Here is a 19,341-nt window from a genome sequence, read left to right on the forward strand (position 1 = left end):
AGCTCACTGGGGTCACTTCCCTGTCTTTGCACCCTTCCCCCACCGCTTCCTGACTTCTCATTAGCAATCACTGAGATCAGTTGTTAACGACGTGGCTCGTTCACTAATCAATGCAATTGTTTTTTTTTTCCCATGTGAAAGTTTTCTTTTCGGACACAAGTTTTCTTTCGGGGCCCCGATCTCAAAGGCAGTGAAATAATAAGTCCATTTCTGTAAATATTAATATTCCTCGTTATTTCCGTTTCTTGTTATTTTCCACCAGAACTGCGTTTTCGTGTAGCAACAGCCCAAATGAGAAGAAAGTCCGACGTCACGCCTCAGCCCGAGTGCCTCATTATTGCTCTTCTGTACGCTCAGCCTCTACTTTTATCTGCTTGTCTTTTTCATGGTGTCAAATATAGATGCAAGTCGTAGCCGATAAATGGGGGCGAGGGATCATTTACGTGTTATATGCAGCCACGAAGCGAAGGTGTAAGTAAATCGCACGGCATCCAATTATTTTTGGGTTTCTCGCAATTTTTCACATGGCCCAGACATGGGAGACAATCTGCAGAAGTAACTTGTTAGTAGAGACAGCAGAAATCAAAAACTTAAAGGGGTAATTCAACTTTAGAAAAAAATACAAAAATAAAACCCTCTTCTCACCGCTCCCTACTGCATGTGATCCTCAGTCATTCTTTCCATGCATCCAGCCAGTGCTGGCGGCAGCGGCCATGGCGGTAACGTACCTTAATTTGCTGCTATCACCGCTTACCGCAGAGCGAGGCACGTGGCTTGTCACCGCTGGGGCCGGACGCTTTTTAACAAAGATCGTGTTCTAGATGGGAACAGAACTACATGGCGCTCATACAATTATAGTGCTGAAAAAAACATTACGGCTCTTGAAACGCAAAAATAAAAAAATTAACTTTTTTTTAAAATGATATAAACCTCTTCCGATATGATGTACACACAGACATGGCCAAAAGTGTCAACACCCTTGAAATTGTTGCAGAAAATGAACTATTTCTCCCAGAAAAATATTTCAGTTACCCATATTTTGTTATACACATGTCTATTTCCTTTGTGTTTATTGGAACAACACAAAAAATCAGGAAAAAAAAATGCAGATTGGACATAATTGCACACACAGCCTCAATATGAGCTGGATAAAATTGTTGACACCTTTACAAAATTGTGGGTAAACAACTTTGTTTCAAGAATGTGATGCTCGTTCACACTCACCTGTGGCAAGTAACAGTGGTGGGCAATATTAAAATCATACCTGAAACCAGGTAAAAAGGTGACAAGTTGACTTAATCATTGCATTGTGTGTCAGTGTGTGCCACATTAAGCATGAAGAAAAGAAAGAGGAGAAGAGAACTGTCTGAGGACACGAGAACCAAAATTATTGACAAATATCCACAATCTCAAGGTTACAAGTCCGTTTCCTGAGATCTTGATGTTCCTTTGTCGATGGTACACAACATAATCAAGACGTTTACAACCCATGGTACTGTAGCTATTCTCCCTTGTCGTGGACAGCAGTGAAAAATTGATGGAAGGATGTAACACAGGATAGTCCGGATGGTAGGTCAGCATCCCCAATAGAGATCCAAAGAAATGTCAGCACAAACTATCTGTTCACATGTGAATGAAATGAAACACTATGACATGAGACCCAGGAGGACCGACTGCTGACAGAGACATAAAAAAAGCCAGACTGCAGTTTGCCAAGATGTATGTTAATAAGCCAAAGTCTTTTTGGGAAAGCATCTTGTGGACAGATGAGACCAAGATAGAGCTTTTTGGTAAAGTACATCATTCTATTGTTCACCAAAAACAATTTACCCGGAGCCTGCACCACTCGCGGTGGGAGCACCGATTTCTGCTGTTTAACCATTTAGATTCTGCAGTCCTTCCCTGACAGCAGCTGTTTTTGTGGCTCTGAGTGGTGTCGGTCCCCACTACGGCCCACCATCGACCCGTCTGCATGCACTCTCGAGGTGCTGATGACAGCTGAGGTCCTAGTTAATGCCAAAGAAGCCGTCTCCATCCTATTACCAAACTCCAGTAACGAGCACTAGCGCTCATCACTAATCGCCATAATTGTCCTGATCTAAAGAATCCAGTTACCAGGTCACTTTTGCCACCTGCAGAATAGCGAAATCCCCCAAAAAACGAGGTGGAATTGCATTTCTTGACGATGCTCCTGCATTAGGACCTATGTTTTCTTTCTTGTTTTTCAGTAAATTATAAAGTAATAAGGCCTCTTCAGGCTCTGTTGTCAGAAAAATGAAAGAACAAACAAACAAAAAAAAAACTACTTACAGCTATTGTAAGAAATGGAGGAAAAATAGCTTAAAGGGCATGAGTAAGATGCAACCTGAAGGGGGTAATGCACTTTCTAAATCCATTGACATCTATTGTTTTTATTATACCTAAGTGCATCTAATTGGGTCTTAAAAAGCATTTTTGCGATTGCAGAGAAACAAAAAACCTGTAAAAGTCAAAGGGTGAAATGTTTATAAAATGCTTTTTATGTGAACAGCGCGTTTAACAGCTGCTAATGCAGAGCACCGGTAGGGCACCCATAAGCAGAGCCGAGCTCGGTGCCCGGCGGGAAGGAGTCAGGCCCATAAATAATGAATTCTTGCATCCGGCAATCTATTGCTTTGGAGCATTTCGTAGCCTGGATCTCAGGATATTTGGGGCTTCTACACTCAGTCCCGCTCTTATACGGAGACGTACTGACTTTTCTTGGGAATGACCTTACAGTCCTATCAGACCTGGAGTTCGTCAGTCCTCCCCGTTAATCCTGTGGATTTCCTTCTGTATACTGGGCAGAGATTTGTTTGTAAGCTCTTGGGACCAGAACTGATGTGAACAGACACCTTCCCTGTCCTGTCCTGTCAGTTTCTGGCTTGTTTTTGTTTTTCTTGGGATCTTGTGGAATAAATAATGCTTTGTATATTTCTCTAGAAAATGATGTGGCCAAGTTCATTGCCAGTAAAAGCAACCGGGGGTCACTTATAATGTGCTGTCAATGTGGAAGTAATCCCCGAGGTCGGCCCCCCATCTCTGGGGCTCCAGGTTGGGTGGTTTCACCTCCATGACTATTCAGCATTTGTACAGAATTCTTTCATCCCTCACACAGATCTTTTATGTAGAAGTTTTAGAAAGATCGTTATATGTAGATGTGCTCCTGCGGGAAGCCAGTGGCAGCATATTACTTTACATGATTGTGCTACCACTTAGAAAAAGCATTTTATTATACAAGCACAGTAGTAATGTATTTAAGCTGGAAGAAAACAAAGCATTTGGCTGCATGTTTAGCGCAATCTGTTTAGTCCTATCCAATAAAACTGCAATCACTCCGTCCAAAAGATCCGCGCAAGTGGATTAGAGGAGTTACTGCCGACAATTCATGTGCCGCATACAGTAAAACCAGAGTGAGAGGTTAGAATAGGATGGATATGTACACATAGAATACATAGATATATAGATGTCAGCGACAAATGTGTGTGTGTGTGTGTGTGTGTGTGTGTATATATATATATATATATATATATATATATATATATATATATATATATATATATATATATATATATATATATATATATATATATATATATATATGTGTGTGTGTACTGTTGCTACTGGTTGGGATGAGGGGGTGCTGCGGGGGTGTCCTGTGCTGCTGCTGGTGTCTCCGGTACTGCGGGGGGCTCTGCCAACATTTTGTGAAAGGTCAGAGCCCCCTCACAGCTCCATGGTTTACTGGGCGGTGTACTCCGTGAAAATGGCCTCCGGGGGGTCAGCGGCGCATGCACAGATGGAGATCTCTGCACCAAGATCTCAGGAGGATGCCATATACTGAATTGAGAAAGCAATCTGCGAAACGCGCGTCGGGGCTTTTATGGTATCGTGGACGGGCGCTATACTAAGAGATGAGTATGTGTTCAATTCCGTATATGGCATCCTGTGTGCTTTTAATCTAATTTGCACTATAAGCACCTTCTTGTCTAACCTCATAAGCATCCTTGCTATGTCAGCAGGGGGATGTCCTCTATGCATCAGGGTAGACCTAGGTGATTACCTACATTCCAGCCCTTAGCCTGTTACTATTTCCACCCTACCATTTCTATCTTACTTGAATAAACCTCTTACTTATATCCTGTTTATATGTATCAGATTACTTGTTGTTCATGATTTTTTAAGATTTTTTTTTGCACTGTCTTTCTTGAATGAAATTACTCTTAGCATATTTCCTTTCAGTGGTGTGCTTGGATACTTTGTATCCATTTTCTAAGTTATTTTATGGGTTTGCTGCTCATTCTTGCTGGCTGACACACAACTATCAAGAGTGTTTCTTCTTTCACAAATTTGTTTTCCTTTTTGCCTTTTTTCCCATACACTTTAGCCATTTATGGGTTAGCAAACTTAGCACACTTTTTTGGTAATTATAGATTTGTTGGAAACATGTATTCTTTCTTTGACCCCCCAGTCCCTTAGTTGATGACCTCTTTTCTTCCTTGGTCCCCTCCTCTTGATGTGAGGCAGATGTTATAGTGCAGATATTATCATTCACATCTTATAATCAGTGAGACTAATTAAAGAAAATCCTAGTGTGGCCGTGCCCCTGACAGCGGAAATGAGACCCCTGGTACCAAGATTGGATATATGAAATAAAAAATTGCAATGCTCGGAAGCGCTGCATGTATGAGCCGGCGAGATGCGCAGCATCGTACCCAATTAATTATTGCTAAGTGATAAGTGGAAAATATTTGTTACAAGAAGACTTTATTTAAAGGGACTCTGTCACCTGAATTTGGAGGGAACAATTTTCAGCCATAGGGGTGGGGTTTTCGGGTGTTTGATTCACCCTTTCCTTACCCGCTGGCTGCATGCTGGCCGCAATATTGGATTGAAGTCCATTCTCTGTCCTCCATAGTACACGCCTGCGCAAGGCAAGATTGCCTTGTGCAGACATGTACAACGGAGGACAGAGAATGAACTTCAATCCAATATTGCGGCCAGCATGCAGCCAGCGGGTAAGGAAAGGGTGAATCAAACACCCGAAAACCCCACCCCTATGGCTGAAAATTGTTCCCTCCAAATTCAGGTGACAGAGTCCCTTTAAGGTTCCTGGATCTGCAACATACTAACATCAAGTAACGAAGCTGAGAACTCTTAAAGGGAAACTACACTATATTCACGTTGAATGAAATCTCATGCATTAAGTCCACTCTAGTCACATGCAAAGATACTTTAAGATTTCTTTTAGTTTGTTGTTAAATCTCAGCTTAGATTAAAGCGACATGGAGCAAAACTCCTTCAGCACATTCAGTAATCAGCACAGAATAAGTATTGTAATATGTACACAGTGACTGCACCAGCAGAATAGTGAGCGCAGCTCTGGAGTATAATACAGGAGGTAACTCAGGATCAGTAATGTAATGTATGTACACAGTGATTGCACCAGCAGAATAGTGAGTGCAGCTCTGGAGTATAATACAGGATGTAACTGAGGATCAGTAATGTAATGTATGTACACAGTGACTGCACCAGCAGAATAGTGAGTGCAGCTCTGGAGGATAATACAGGATGTGACTCAGGATCAGTAATGTATGTACACAGTGACTGCACCAGCAGAATAGTGAGTGCAGCTCTGGAGTATAATACAGGATGTAACTCAGGATCAGTAATGTATGTACACAGTGACTGCACCAGCAGAATAGTGAGTGCAGCTCTGGAGTATAATACAGGATGTAACTCTGGATCAGTAATGTATGTACACAGTGACTGCATCAGTGATTGTTACAATGTATCGGTGTAGGGAGTAATGTGCAGCCCTGTCAGTTGCTTTGACCTGTGCTGATACTCTGTGTCTCTCTGAGATTTCTGCGTTCTCTGATACATTATTCACACATTGTGCAGTTGTGTAGAATTACCTTCTTTTTTTTAACATCTAAGATTTTAAATCCTGATTTTCCTTCATAAATATCCCACATTCCATTGATAAAATCATTATAATGTTGACTGAAGTGTAAGTAAAATGTTTGTGCTCGTCCTGGGCTGTAGTGAGGCATGTACAGGGGTGTATGGACCAAATGTTCACGCCATTGCTTCAGATTTCGTTTATTGATGTGAACTGTGCTTTTCTTTTTTTCCTTTTGAGGGTTTCTTTGTCTCCTCTAAGATGTCACAGAACTCTCCACTACTGTCCTCATCTACATCTGGTTTGCAGATTTCTGCGGTCCCGATTAAGATGCTGCGCCATTCTCCTGCATTCAGATTGCTGCAGACCGTGATGTACGGCGGCTATTGTAAAGCGTTGCAGAATCTGGCGTCCTGTCTGTATCTCACGTGTTAGGAGCCGCAGTCCGTGCATTGCAATGATTTTAGGATTCCTGTAAGGAAAACACTTAAAGCTGATTTATTTTTCCACTTATTAAAATCTATGAGTTACATCAGTAATTGTTTTTTTGTTATTGTTTTTTGGAAGAAAATGCTTGTAAATAGTTTCAGATCATTTTGGCTGTAACTGTCTACATTGGGCCAATAAGTCAGGTTGTATAAATTGTGAGATATTAATTTGCAGATGTTTTCCATTTGGGATAACGGTCTTCAGGCGAGGCTTCACTGCTCTGCGCCTATTACTGGAGCACAGGATGCCCGGGACACTGTGGGAAATGATCTGCCGGCTGACACTTATAGTTTGCAGATTGCAAAAACAGAAGAAAGACAAAACCTCGTCTCCTGGATGGAAAGAAATTGTCCAAAATCAAAGAGAAAATCCATGAATGGGGAAAAAAAAGTCTTAGAGTTTATTAGAAAGTTGTGTGACAACCAAAGCGGAATATTTCCACCTCTCGTGAGGGTTGTCTGTCCCCAGCTTTCCAAACCAAGCTTCCCCAGGAGCAGATCTGCTCTTTTGTGCCCGTTATTCCCACATTGTCTCATTACTAAGTCATCTCTGCCCTTTGGTTGTCTGGGAAAGCTCATTGCTACCTTGTGTGGGAACTGTAAAGGCGCCATATTAAATTCTCTACTTTTTAAAGTGACAAATCATCTTAGTTAGAAGGCAGCGGGGGATCTATCACTGCAGTATATAGTAGATTTTACATTTGGAGGTGTAGAAAAGTTTTATGACAACCATTTTAGAGCTGTAATGGTGTTAAAATGAGTTGTCATCAGGCTGTAATAGAGGCACGTGGCTGCCTCTGCTTCTTGTCGATCATTGTGCTGCCTCTGCTTCTCGTCGATCATTGTGCTGCCTCTGCTTCTCGTCGATCATTGTGCTGCCTCTGCTTCTCGTCGATCATTGTGCTGCCTCTTCTTCTCGTCGGTCATTGTGCTGCCTCTGCTTCTCGTCGATCATTGTGCCGCCTCTGCTTCTCGTCGATCATTGTGCTGCCTCTGCTTCTCGTCGATCATTGTGCTGCCTCTGCTTCTCGTCGGTCATTGTGCTGCCTCTGCTTCTCGTCGATCATTGTGCCGCCTCTGCTTCTCGTCGGTCATTGTGCTGCCTCTGCTTCTCGTCGATCATTGTGCTGCCTCTGCTTCTCGTCGGTCATTGTGCTGCCTCTGCTTCTCGTCGATCATTGTGCTGCCTCTGCTTCTCGTCGGTCATTGTGCTGCCTCTGCTTCTCGTCGGTCATTGTTCTGCCTCTGCTTCTCGTCGGTCATTGTTCTGCCTCTGCTTCTCGTCGGTCATTGTGCTGCCTCTGCTTCTCGTCGATCATTGTGCTGCCGATGCTTCTCGTCGATCATTGTGCTGCCGATGCTTCTCACCGGTCATTGTGCTGCCTTTTGCGTTTCGCGGGTCATTGTGCTGCCTGTCGATGCGCTATTTCCTCCCCTTTTCTGCTCTTTTCTGCTAATGATTTAAGACTGACTTTTTCCATAATTCACACATCACACATCTGTCTTTCTGAACGGTGAAGAAGAATTGGCACCTTTGAAATGTGGTGCTCGAAGGATCTTATCAATACTATGGATGGCATGAAGAACTAATCAAGCCAGACGTGTCACTGGAAGCAAGGATCACCGAGCTGCGACTTGCCTACACATTATACGCAGAGAGCGATCATCGAAGGACATCCTGGTCTGAAGAAATAAAGCCAATAGGACAATCCGAAAACCGATGGCTTGATACTATCAAGATAACTGCGTAGAAGACCCTGGTGATCCTATCTAGGCTGCTCAAGATCCATATTCCTACAAACCGTTCATCCATCAAGTTGCCATGTCTCGAGAAAAAAAAAAACCTTCGGTCTCTAAGATTTTTCTAGTGCTGCACCAGTTCTCTGGATTGCACGGACTTTGAATACCCGGCTAATTCGAATGGTCAGTCTACAGTTAAAGGATGATTGCAAAACGACTATCTTTTTTCCTCATCCCTCTGAGTATGGTCCTTTATATGATCTCTTTCCCTGTGCACTCGGCCATTTCCCATCTGGACATGTACAGATAGTGCCGGGTGACCGGTTCATGCCTCTTTAGATAAGTGCCCTCATAGATTATAAAGGGGGCTGCACTGTACACCACAGAGACTTCTCACCTCTTGTGCCGTCTGTATTCTCATAAGCTCGGAAAGGCCGACACGTGTTTGGTATCTTACTGGGTAGTTTTCTTTGAGATTCTGTAGGAATTTGATTTCTAGTAAAAGCTCCGCGCTGGCTCTGCAGTATCGCGTTTCTTTGTTTGGCACTCTGCTGGGAGAATAGAAAACTTCCCGCTAGTTTTCACTAATTGAATAACCAGCCGTTCATTATACAGAATAGATTTGTGAAGGTCGGATATTGAGCGAGCGCTCCCTGTACAGGAGCCAAGTACCGGCGTTGTGCGGCTCGGACACTCGCACCCTGGGGTCGCTCTTTCTAACTTGTTTTATTTGTTTTTGTAGCTGCAGAAATTGTTAGTGAAATCGAGAAAAATGAGAAGGTTCGCTCAGCGCTTGGGGCAAAGCAGGAAAATGTGAGTATAAGAGACTGCGGCCACCAATGACTTGTCATTTCCCTACATGATATTCCTCCGATGCTTCGCTGTTACTTTCAGATGGGACAAAATTCCTGTAGTCTGGCAGCAGTGGGGCCGGGCAGGTTTGGGCGATCAGTTTGTCCTAAAAATTGCCTGCAGAAAATATGGAGTATTGGTCTTTTAAAGAAACATTAAAGACAGAAAAAGATGTATCCTAACATTTCCTCATTTAATCTCTTCTTTACTTTTGATTTTATTTGACTCTGTTACAAAAAAAAGCTGCAACAAATGTAAGAAAATCGTTCCTTCTCCTCCCTACTTTGTTTTGCAATAGGTCATCGTGTTAGTTTCTTGTCTGTGGTTAAGCCTTTCATGTTTGAGCCCCTCCTTTTTGACTGAGCCCCCGTCACGTACCCACTTCTCAGCACGCGACATGGAGTTGCGCCTACAAGGGTTAATCTATCTCCCCTCTCTCAGTCCAGTATTCAACCTCTGTCCTATGCTGTAATGGGAGCATAAATCACACACCGACCCAGGCCACACACCCGCTCATACACGCTGCCACCACTCATCAAATACATGGGCGATGAGTCCCGGAAATATTACTACTACTGGCTAATCATAAGGCTCACACACTTTAAGGCTATGGATTCTTTAGAACATACAAGGTTCAACTTATTAAAGTTTTATGCTTTAATAGATAAGGTACAGTGCTTACAATAAAAAGGTATAAAAATATGGTAATAAAAAGTGACATACATGTGTGTAGGTCTAATTTATAGAGTCACCCTGGAGGTCAGATTTCTAGACCAGCCTCTCATGTTAATATTTATAATTGCTTGTTTGTGACTGGGCCGTGAACACTCCACCAATGAATATAGTATTTCCTCTGGGATTCCCTGTGTAAAAGTTTCTCACAGATAGATGGTGTCAGGCTGTAATTGACATCTCTCTTCAAAAGAGCCGAAGGTGTGAAACACTTCCCCTTCTTCCTAGTTCTTAGCAAGGCCCCCTGGCGAGATTGGTGGTTGAAATAATTAATACATCAAATTGGTATGGTGTTCACTGGTTTCATTTGGTGCCCCTGGGATCGACCTTTGAGGACCACCACCGTCCATGTAATATGGCAATAGACGTCCTCTGAAACTGGCCCTTTAAGCAGGTTGATGATACAGGCCGAATCCATGTATTCGCTCCTCTCCAGGGGAGCCTGCCCCCTTATACGCTGATTGATCCTACGGCACATCATTGCCTCGCAGCGCATCCATTGTCTTCTGTTCCTATCTTTGCTCCCATTATGAGCGAAGCGTCCTTGCTATCAGAACAATAAAGCTGTGCAAAACTTGTCTAACTTAACCCCTGCCTATCTGAGCAGCAGTGAAAGCGCCCACGCTCCGAGCCCATCCATAGCGGCACAGATGACTCCTCGCTTTCATTTCTATGATGTGACCTTTTACCAGGCTGTCAATTAATAACAGGCGGTGATGGACCAGTCTGGATGACATCAGAGATCGGGATCTCACTCACTGTGACATTTAATGAGTATTTCCGGGAGACGATGTTCCTACAAACTATTCATAATAATATAAGGTGGTGTGTGTTTGTTTTTCCCCCATATATGAAATCCTGAAGTGTTGGGTTTAGTACACCGGGGTGGAAATGTTCTGCACTGGACCCTTTACCACCGGAGTGACATAATAAATGGCTGTCAAAATTGTGTCTGCTCAGTATTGTGCTGGTCCTGAGTCCTGGAGATCAACAGAATATCAGAAGGACAAGTAGGCGTCTCCTTATCAGATGGGGGGGGGGGGGGGAGGCGGGTATCCGGCCCGGGGGAGGAGGCGGGTATCCGGCCCGGGGGAGGAGGCGGGTATCCGGCCCGGGGGAGGAGGCGGGTATCCGGCACGGGGGAGGAGGCGGGTATCCGGCACGGGGGAGGAGGCGGGTATCCGGCACGGGGGAGGAGGCAAGTTTCCGGCACGGGGGAGGAGGCGGGTATCCGGCACGGGAAAGAGGGGAGTTGGCCTTTATTCTGCACTGGTCCAGTATATTAGGATAAGGTCCTGCATGATTCTTGCTGCGCATCGTGGAGTGACCTTGTACCGCACAGCTCTCCAATAGAGTGTGAGATTATTCCTGCACAAGTGCTTTAAAGGGATTGTCCTAAAACCGTTATTACAGATCTACAGCATGGATGATAGATATTTAATCGCCAAGGGTCTAGCTACTGAGACCCCACCTCCTCCCCCCACTCAATTCCAAGGATAAAGTCCTAAAGCCCCATATGTGAATGGGGCGATGCTGAGCGTGTGCGACTACGTTCATTGTCTATAGGAGGGATGATCGTATATTCTCAGTACGGCTCTAGCTCAGTGGGGGTGTTAGAAGCTGGATCCCCAGCCATCATACACTAAGCATCTATCCTTTAAATGTTTATTTGACAACCCCTTAGATGTATGTTTACTTCCATCTATGACGCCCATCAGTATCTTAGTTCCCCCATAGATGGTCTATGTGGACGCTGATTGACCAGGTTTCACAAAGCTCTGTCAAACGTCATGGACACTGATATAACTACAGTATATTGGATCTTCATATGAAGGTTTTTATTGTTTTACCTGTTTTATTTGAGGTTGCCAGTTTCTGATTTTCTGCTTTTTTCGTAGGGCATGACGTTCACCAAGGACCAGAGTGAGGAGCAGATCGACCTGATTCACCAGGATTACAGTGAGTGCTGCTGTGTGTTTGCCTGATATCCGGTGTATGCCCTGTCCCTCGGTTTTGGCAGCGTATGCCCTGTCCCTCGGTTTTGGCAGAGTACGCCCTGTTCCTTGGTTTTGGCAGCGTACGCCCTGTCCCTCAGTTTCGGCGGTGTACGCCCTGCCCCCAGTTTTGGCGGTGTACGCCTTGTCCCTTGGTTTCGGCGGTGTACGCCCTGTCCCTCGGTTTTGGCGGTGTATGCCCTGTCCCTCGGTTTTGGCGGCGTACGCCCTGTCCCTCGGTTTTGGCGGTGTATGCCCTGTCCCTCGGTTTTGGCGGCGTACGCCCTGTCCCTCGGTTTCGGCGGTGTACGCCCTGTCCCTCGGTTTTGGCGGTGTATGCCCTGTCCCTCGGTTTTGGCGGCGTACGCCCTGTCCCTCGGTTTTGGCGGTGTATGCCCTGTCCCTCGGTTTTGGCGGCGTACGCCCTGTCCCTCGGTTTTGGCGGCGTACGCCCTGTCCCTCGGTTTTGGCGGCGTACGCCCTGTCTCTTGGTCCCCCAAACTTCTGTATCTTGTGTTCACATGAAGGGCTTGAGATGCAATACCAAAAGTAAGAAGACTTCAGAAAATCTGAGGCACAAAATCCAATGCACAAATGCACTTTTCACTTTTTTTATTGGTGAAAATCAGTGATTATATCCATAGCATAGATAGGCGTCCTGTCCGATCCGATCACGCTCTGCAGCATGTGCTTGCAAGACTGAAATGTCATCTACATTGCTGCTGCTATGATGCTGATGGGATTTTGGAAGCCTATATCTACCTCGACATAAAGATATTAAGTTGCATCCATAAATTGTTACAGAAAGTAGAGGTGAACTGTAGGAAAGCTTCCCTAACAGCCGGTATTGTCATTAGTGAGGCATTGTGCACTGACCTGTTCTGCAGAGCAGCGGGGGCATGAAGGAGAAATATCAGCTGACGGCTCGTGGCTGCCGGGGTCGGCTGTCTGCTCACCGCAGTGTCTTACTTCATCTCCGAGAATCCACTTCCATACTAATCTTTACTGAAGTGTCAGTTATTTTCCTCCTGACACATTGTGGCTCCTGCAAAATTAATGAAGAGACAATAGAATTTCAACAATAAATTTGGGCACAAGATAAAATGAGATTTCTGTGCATTTGGTAAAGACGTGCAGCAATCTGCTGGAATAAATGATAATTGCCTGCTAATATTTAATGGTTTGCTATGAAACTGCTCCTGGCTTTTATGTCTTGAAGTTATACCCCGTAGAGACTTACAGATAGAGGCCTTAACGATCAAAATAAAAAAACAATTGTAGTTATGTAGGATCTCTATACATAAAGGCAGAACCATCAAAACGGATAGGAAAAAAGAATATGCGGTAATACAAAGCGTACAGTATTATAGTAGTTATATTCTTATATATAGGGGCAGTATTATAGTAGTTATATTCTTGTACATAGGAGCAGTATTATAGTAGTTATATTCTTGTACATAGGAGCAGTATTATAGTAGTTATATTCTTGTACATAGGAGCAGTATTATAGTAGTTACATTCTTGTACATAGGGGCAGTATTATAGTAGTTATATTCTTGTACATAGGGGCAGTATTATAGTAGTTACATTCTTGTACATAGGGGCAGTATTATAGTAGTTATATTCTTGTACATAGGGGCAGTATTATAGTAGTTATATTCTTGTACATAGGAGGCAGTATTATAGTAGTTATATTCTTATATATAGGAGCAGTATTATAGTAGTTATATTCTTGTACATAGGGGGCAGTATTATAGTAGTTATATTCTTATATATAGGAGCAGTATTATAGTAGTTATATTCTTGTACATAGGAGGCAGTATTATAGTAGTTATATTCTTGTACATAGGGGCAGTATTATAGTAGTTATATTCTTGTACATAGGGGCAGTATTATAGTAGTTATATTCTTGTACATAGGAGCAGTATTATAGTAGTTATATTCTTGTACATAGGAGGCAGTATTACAGTAGTTATATTCTTGTACATAGGGGGCAGTATTATAGTAGTTATATTCTTGTACATAGGGGCAGTATTATAGTAGTTATATTCTAGTACATAGGGGCAGTATTATAGTAGTTACTTTCTTGTACATAGGGGCAGTATTATAGTAGTTATATTCTTGTACATAGGAGCAGTATTATAGTAGTTATATTCTTGTACATAGGAGCAGTATTATAGTAGTTATATTCTTGTACATAGGGGCAGTATTATAGTAGTTATATTCTTGTACATAGGGGCAGTATTATAGTAGTTACATTCTTATATATAGGAGCAGTATTATAGTAGTTATATTCTTGCACATAGGAGCAGTATTATAGTAGTTATATTCTTGTACATAGGGGCAGTATTATAGTAATTATATTCTTGTACATAGGGGCAGTATTATAGTAGTTATATTCTAGTACATAGGGGCAGTATTATAGTAGTTATATTCTTGTACATAGGGGCAGTATTATAGTAGTTATATTCTAGTACATAGGGGCAGTATTATAGTAGTTATATTCTTGTACATAGGAGCAGTATTATAGTAGATATATTCTTGTATATAGGAGCAGTATTATAGTAGTTATATTCTTGTACATAGGAGCAGTATTATAGTAGTTATATTCTTGTACATAGGGGCAGTATTATAGTAGTTATATTCTTGTACATAGGAGCAGTATTATAGTAGATATATTCTTGTATATAGGAGCAGTATTATAGTAGTTATATTCTTTTACATAGGAGCAGTATTATAGTAGTTATATTCTTGTACATAGGAGCAATATTATAGTAGATATATTCTTGTACATAGGAGCAGTATTATAGTAGTTATATTCTTGTACATAGGAGCAGTATTATAGTAGTTATATTCTTGTATATAGGGGCAGTATTATAGTAGTTATATTCTTGTACATAGGGTCAGTATTATAGTAGTTATATTCTTGTACATAGGAGCAGTATTATAGTAGTTATATTCTTGTACATAGGGGGCAGTATTATAGTAGTTATATTCTTGTACATAGGGGGCAGTATTATAGTAGTTATATTCTTGTACATAGGGGCAGTATTATAGTAGTTATATTCTTGTACATAGGGGCAGTATTATAGTAGTTATATTCTTGTACATAGGGGCAGTATTATAGTAGTTATATTCTTGTACATGGGGCAGTATTATAGTAGTTATATTCTTGTACATAGGGAGCAGTATTATAGTAGTTATATTCTTGTCCATAGGGACAGTATTATAGTAGTTATATTCTTGTACATAGGGGCAGTATTATAGTAGTTATATTCTTGTACATAGGGGCAGTATTATAGTAGTTATATTCTTGTACATAGGGGCAGTATTATAGTAGTTATATTCTTGTACATAGGGGCAGTATTATAGTAGTTATATTCTTGTACATAGGGGCAGTATTATAGTAGTTATATTCCTGTACATAGGAGCAGTATTATAGTAGTTATATTCTTGTACATAGGGGCAGTATTATAGTAGTTATATTCTTGTACATAGGGGCAGTATTATAGTAGTTATATTCTTGTACATAGGGGCAGTATTATAGTAGTTATATTCTTGTACATAGGGGCAGTATTATAGTAGTTATATTCTTGTATATAGGAGCAGTATTATAGTAGTTATATTCTTGTACATAGGGGCAGTATTATAGTAGTTATATTCTTGTACATAGGGGCAGTATTATAGTAGTTATATTCTTGTACATAGGAGCAGTATTATAGTAGTTATATTCTTGTACATAGGAGCAGTATTATAGTAGTTATATTCTTGTACATAGGGACAGTATTATAGTAGTTATATTCTTGTACATAGGGGCAGTATTATAGTAGTTATATTCTTGTACATAGGGGCAGTATTATAGTAGTTATATTCTTGTACATAGGAGCAGTATTATAGTAGTTATATTCTTGTACATAGGAGCAGTATTATAGTAGTTATATTCTTGTACATAGGGACAGTATTATAGTACTTGTATATCTCATTGCTCGTCTGGTAGATGGGACTTGACATTTTCGTATGTCTTTTGAGAGTTTTTATTATTAAATGAGGAGCAGCTGGTCTCATTTAGGATGTGAAAAAGTTTATAAAGACTCCAGTATTTGCTGCTAACAATAAATATTACGTTTTTCAGCTGCCATTTACGTCAGGATTGTGTAATCCCGCAGCCATGAGTTCAATACATTCAGACAAACCACCAGCCCGCGCTCGCTGAGGAGCTTTTTCAGGAGCCCACGTCACCCATGGATCTTGTGGCCACTTATTCTGTCCTATTGTAACATTCAGTAGAAAGAAACCACATTTCCGCCCGCACATATTGGCAGCAGCGAAGGAAATTGTTGTTTGCTTCATTTCAGGGTCGCAGCTTTAGTTTGCACAAGTGGCCGATCGTTATTCCGCTGATTGTCAGTAATAAAACGTAAGAATTTTATAGGTCACATTACAGTCCGTGTGCCGCAATTAGTGTTAGAATTGATTATGAATCCATCATGGGACGTGCTGAGTTGACCATTTTCTATGTAGCCGGCAGGTGTCATGAAGATACAGAGATTTAGCGATCTTCTATAACATCGTGATAAGAGACGGGGCTGACATCTCTAAATTCAGCTCTTCTTGCAATTCTTTGTCATTGAGCGTTATCTTTAGTCGCCGGTAGTTCCTCAGAGTTTTCTAATGAAGGGCTTGGGGCATTGATCACGCACATTCAGAAGGAGCCATGACGGTCCTTGTGGTCGGTGGCGGTTTTCCATTGAGGGTCGGCTGCGCTTCCATTGCTCTTATAGAATGTAAAGGTTGGTAACAAATTGTCTCATCTCTGTTAGTAATAACGTGCTGATCACCGGGGTCTAAACTGCTCGGACCCCCACTAGTCCCATGAGCAGATTAATGGAGCCGCAGTCATTCATCATCTGTAGAGCAGTTAGATACTGCCGAGCGCTGTACCGATGATGGGGACACTAGTAAATGTTGGGAACAAAGTTTTAATCCTAATTTGACATTTATGATTTGTGAAGTACTTCGATAAGCTTGTGCCTCCTGGTCCTCGTCCTTTGCATCTGTGGTGTCCGTGCAGTCGGCACCGGTGACCATTTATCAGAGTTTCGCTACCCTCACAATTGAAATGACGCCAGTGACTTCCTCAAGAATCATGGTTGTTTCTGCTTCTCTGTTTCTTTTCGTTGCTTTACCCTGCATCTGTTCTTCATCAGGTTAGCTGTTAGTATAACCACAGATTAGAGCGTGTATGCATGGGTAATATATATCCAATACAGCAAGGGCAAAGTATTCTGACGTGCAAGTAACTACACCACCAAACTGAGGGGAGGGGCCTCCAGGACAGGAGGAGTTTCCTTTGTAGCAGGATCTTTCTCGGTAGCAGGATCCTTCTCGGTAGCAGGATCCTTCACGGTAGCAGGATCCTTCACGGTAGCAGGATCCTTCACGGTAGCAGGATCTTTCTCAGTAGCAGGATCCTTCTCGGTAGCAGGAACCTTCTCGGTAGCAGGATCCTTCTCGGTAGCAGGATCCTTCTCGGTAGCAGGATCCTTCTCGGTAGCAGGATCCTTCTCGGTAGCAGGATCCTTCTCGGTAGCAGGATCCTTCTCGGTAGCAGGATCCTTCTCGGTAGCAGGATCCTTCTCGGTAGCAGGATCCTTCTCGGTAGCAGGATCCTTCTCGGTAGCAGGAGCTCCCTCGGTAGGAGGAGCTCCCTCGGTAGGAGGAGCTCCCTCGGTAGGAGGAGCTCCCTCGGTAGGAGGAGCCTCCGTGATGGGCTGAGCCTTACCTGCAATAAGTCCTAAAATTAAAAGGAATATATCATTTTTTACTCTCTGTGCTTCTTCTATTTAGCAGCCATTTAACTAAAACTTAAAATATGAAACTTCTATTAAGATGAATTGCAGTTTGCCGCTTTCGCTGACGTTAAGGATTGTAATTGCCGTTCTTAATATCCTTCCTTTTGTTTTCATTCCCTTTAATGCCACAGGATGATTTACGACGTGTGACTTCGAGCGCTCGTATGGAATGTTCCGCGAAGCGGGACGGAGTCAATTATTAATTCTCCCTATAAAAACCGCGTTACTGTTTAATAGAGCGCTCGCCCCTAACAGCAGCTCGCTAACAATCGCGCCCACGTGTAGGAGTGTAAATTATAACGTTACCTGATTTGTTGGGTTTTAGGCTTTTCTGGAAGGCGTTGTTTATGATTTTTGTGCAGAATTTTATGGTGTATCAATAGTGAGAAATGTGGCTCCGGGGTAATTCTGCCGACTCCTTTACCGGAAATACGGTAAGTAACGGTCGCTAGACGTGCCGCACACTGAGAGCCTGCAGGGGGCAGCGGCGAGCAGAGGCCCCGGCCCAGTGATCACGGAGGCTCATACTTATCATGTACGGTATATCTGTACTCTGTGGGAGCCGCGTCCCGCCGGCATTCCTTGACCTGGATGAAATATTCCGTACATCTGTTTACCCTTCTCTAATGGGCTCTCTGGCATGAAGGACCGTGTGCGTCTCCGTCCAAACAATGTGGCGCAGTCGTAACATTTCTTGTCTTATAAACAACAGTTTCTAGTAACTTCAGTTCCGTCCAAAAATCAGAAGAAAAGCAGAAGAGTTGTGGATTCCTGGAGGCCGCGTGCTGGATCCAACCATGAGCCGGTGTTTACAGACGCTCCCGTACATGCGGCCGCAGACACCGTGACTTTCTCTGGAGTTGAGAAGAGTTCATCAAATACTGAATCATCGGGACTTGAGAAACGACCGTTTTCCAATGGTATTAATCAGCAGTGGGCGGTATACCTTAGCGATTTCCTGCCGCTGCCTTGCTGATACTTTCCTGGTCCTGTCCGTCTTTGCCGAGCTCCATGGCGGCGTGTCCATACATGACGCTGGAGCATTTATCATGGACACTGCTAAGGTCCCTGCTGCGGACCCGGATTGCAAAAGCTTACAAATTCTTTGTGACGTTGTTCTCATCGAAATGATCCCGTTTTTTGTTAGAAATAAAGAAACGTTCCCGAATATTCTGCTGCTGGGATGTAATCTGGCAGCTGCGGTGTAAATCTCCTACACCACATGGCCACGGTCCATGTAATGATTGTACATGCCGTATCCTAGTTATTTGCAGAATCGGAGACCCCGTTTCTATTTGTCAGAACTGCCAGATAAGGTCTATGACAATGTGTTTTCTTACCCCGCGAGTTCCTTATATCACTGTATGATGAAATATTCTGTAAAGAGACCAATGGTCCCCATTCATTAAACTGTTTGAAACTTTGCTAAGGTTTTGCAACTTTAGGCGTCATCACATAAGTCCCAGAGGGTTCTGTTAACTTTATGAATGAGAGGAGCTCAACCGAGAGGGACGGTGGCCAAACACGGACGACAAATGCATTATAATTGTCCTTAATTGTGTCAGATCTGTGCTCCAGCCAAGGACTGCAGTATGTGTGTGTGACGCTGGCGCACCCAAATCATGTAGAGGACACGTGTACGTGGATTCGGCGCTTGTTACTCCAGCGCTCACTGAAAACTTGTAAAAAATGAGTCTTGATGAATCGGGACCTTTGTGTTACTGTCCGTCCCCATTCTAAGATGGAGCAATAGCTTTATT

At 42.8% G+C, this 19,341-nt stretch overlaps 1 protein-coding gene across 5 annotated transcripts in view; it reads left to right on the forward strand.

The window, feature by feature from the left end:
• Positions 1 to 19,341, forward strand: part of RAD18 (RAD18 E3 ubiquitin protein ligase) — a 232,811-nt gene that overhangs the window by 77,765 nt on the left and 135,705 nt on the right. For all 5 annotated transcript variants that reach the window (XR_013218460.1, XM_077276771.1, XM_077276773.1 and 2 more), the window contains exons 8-9: positions 8,894 to 8,964; positions 11,634 to 11,694. Coding sequence is in view for 4 of the 5 variants with exons in the window: in XM_077276771.1 (XP_077132886.1) it covers positions 8,894 to 8,964; positions 11,634 to 11,694 (132 nt within the window). In the remaining variant the exon portion in view is untranslated. The remainder of the gene's footprint in view (positions 1 to 8,893; positions 8,965 to 11,633; positions 11,695 to 19,341) is intronic.

This window comes from Ranitomeya variabilis, chromosome 8 (genome assembly GCF_051348905.1).
Source record: "Ranitomeya variabilis isolate aRanVar5 chromosome 8, aRanVar5.hap1, whole genome shotgun sequence".
NCBI classification, from domain to species: Eukaryota; Metazoa; Chordata; class Amphibia; order Anura; family Dendrobatidae; genus Ranitomeya; species Ranitomeya variabilis.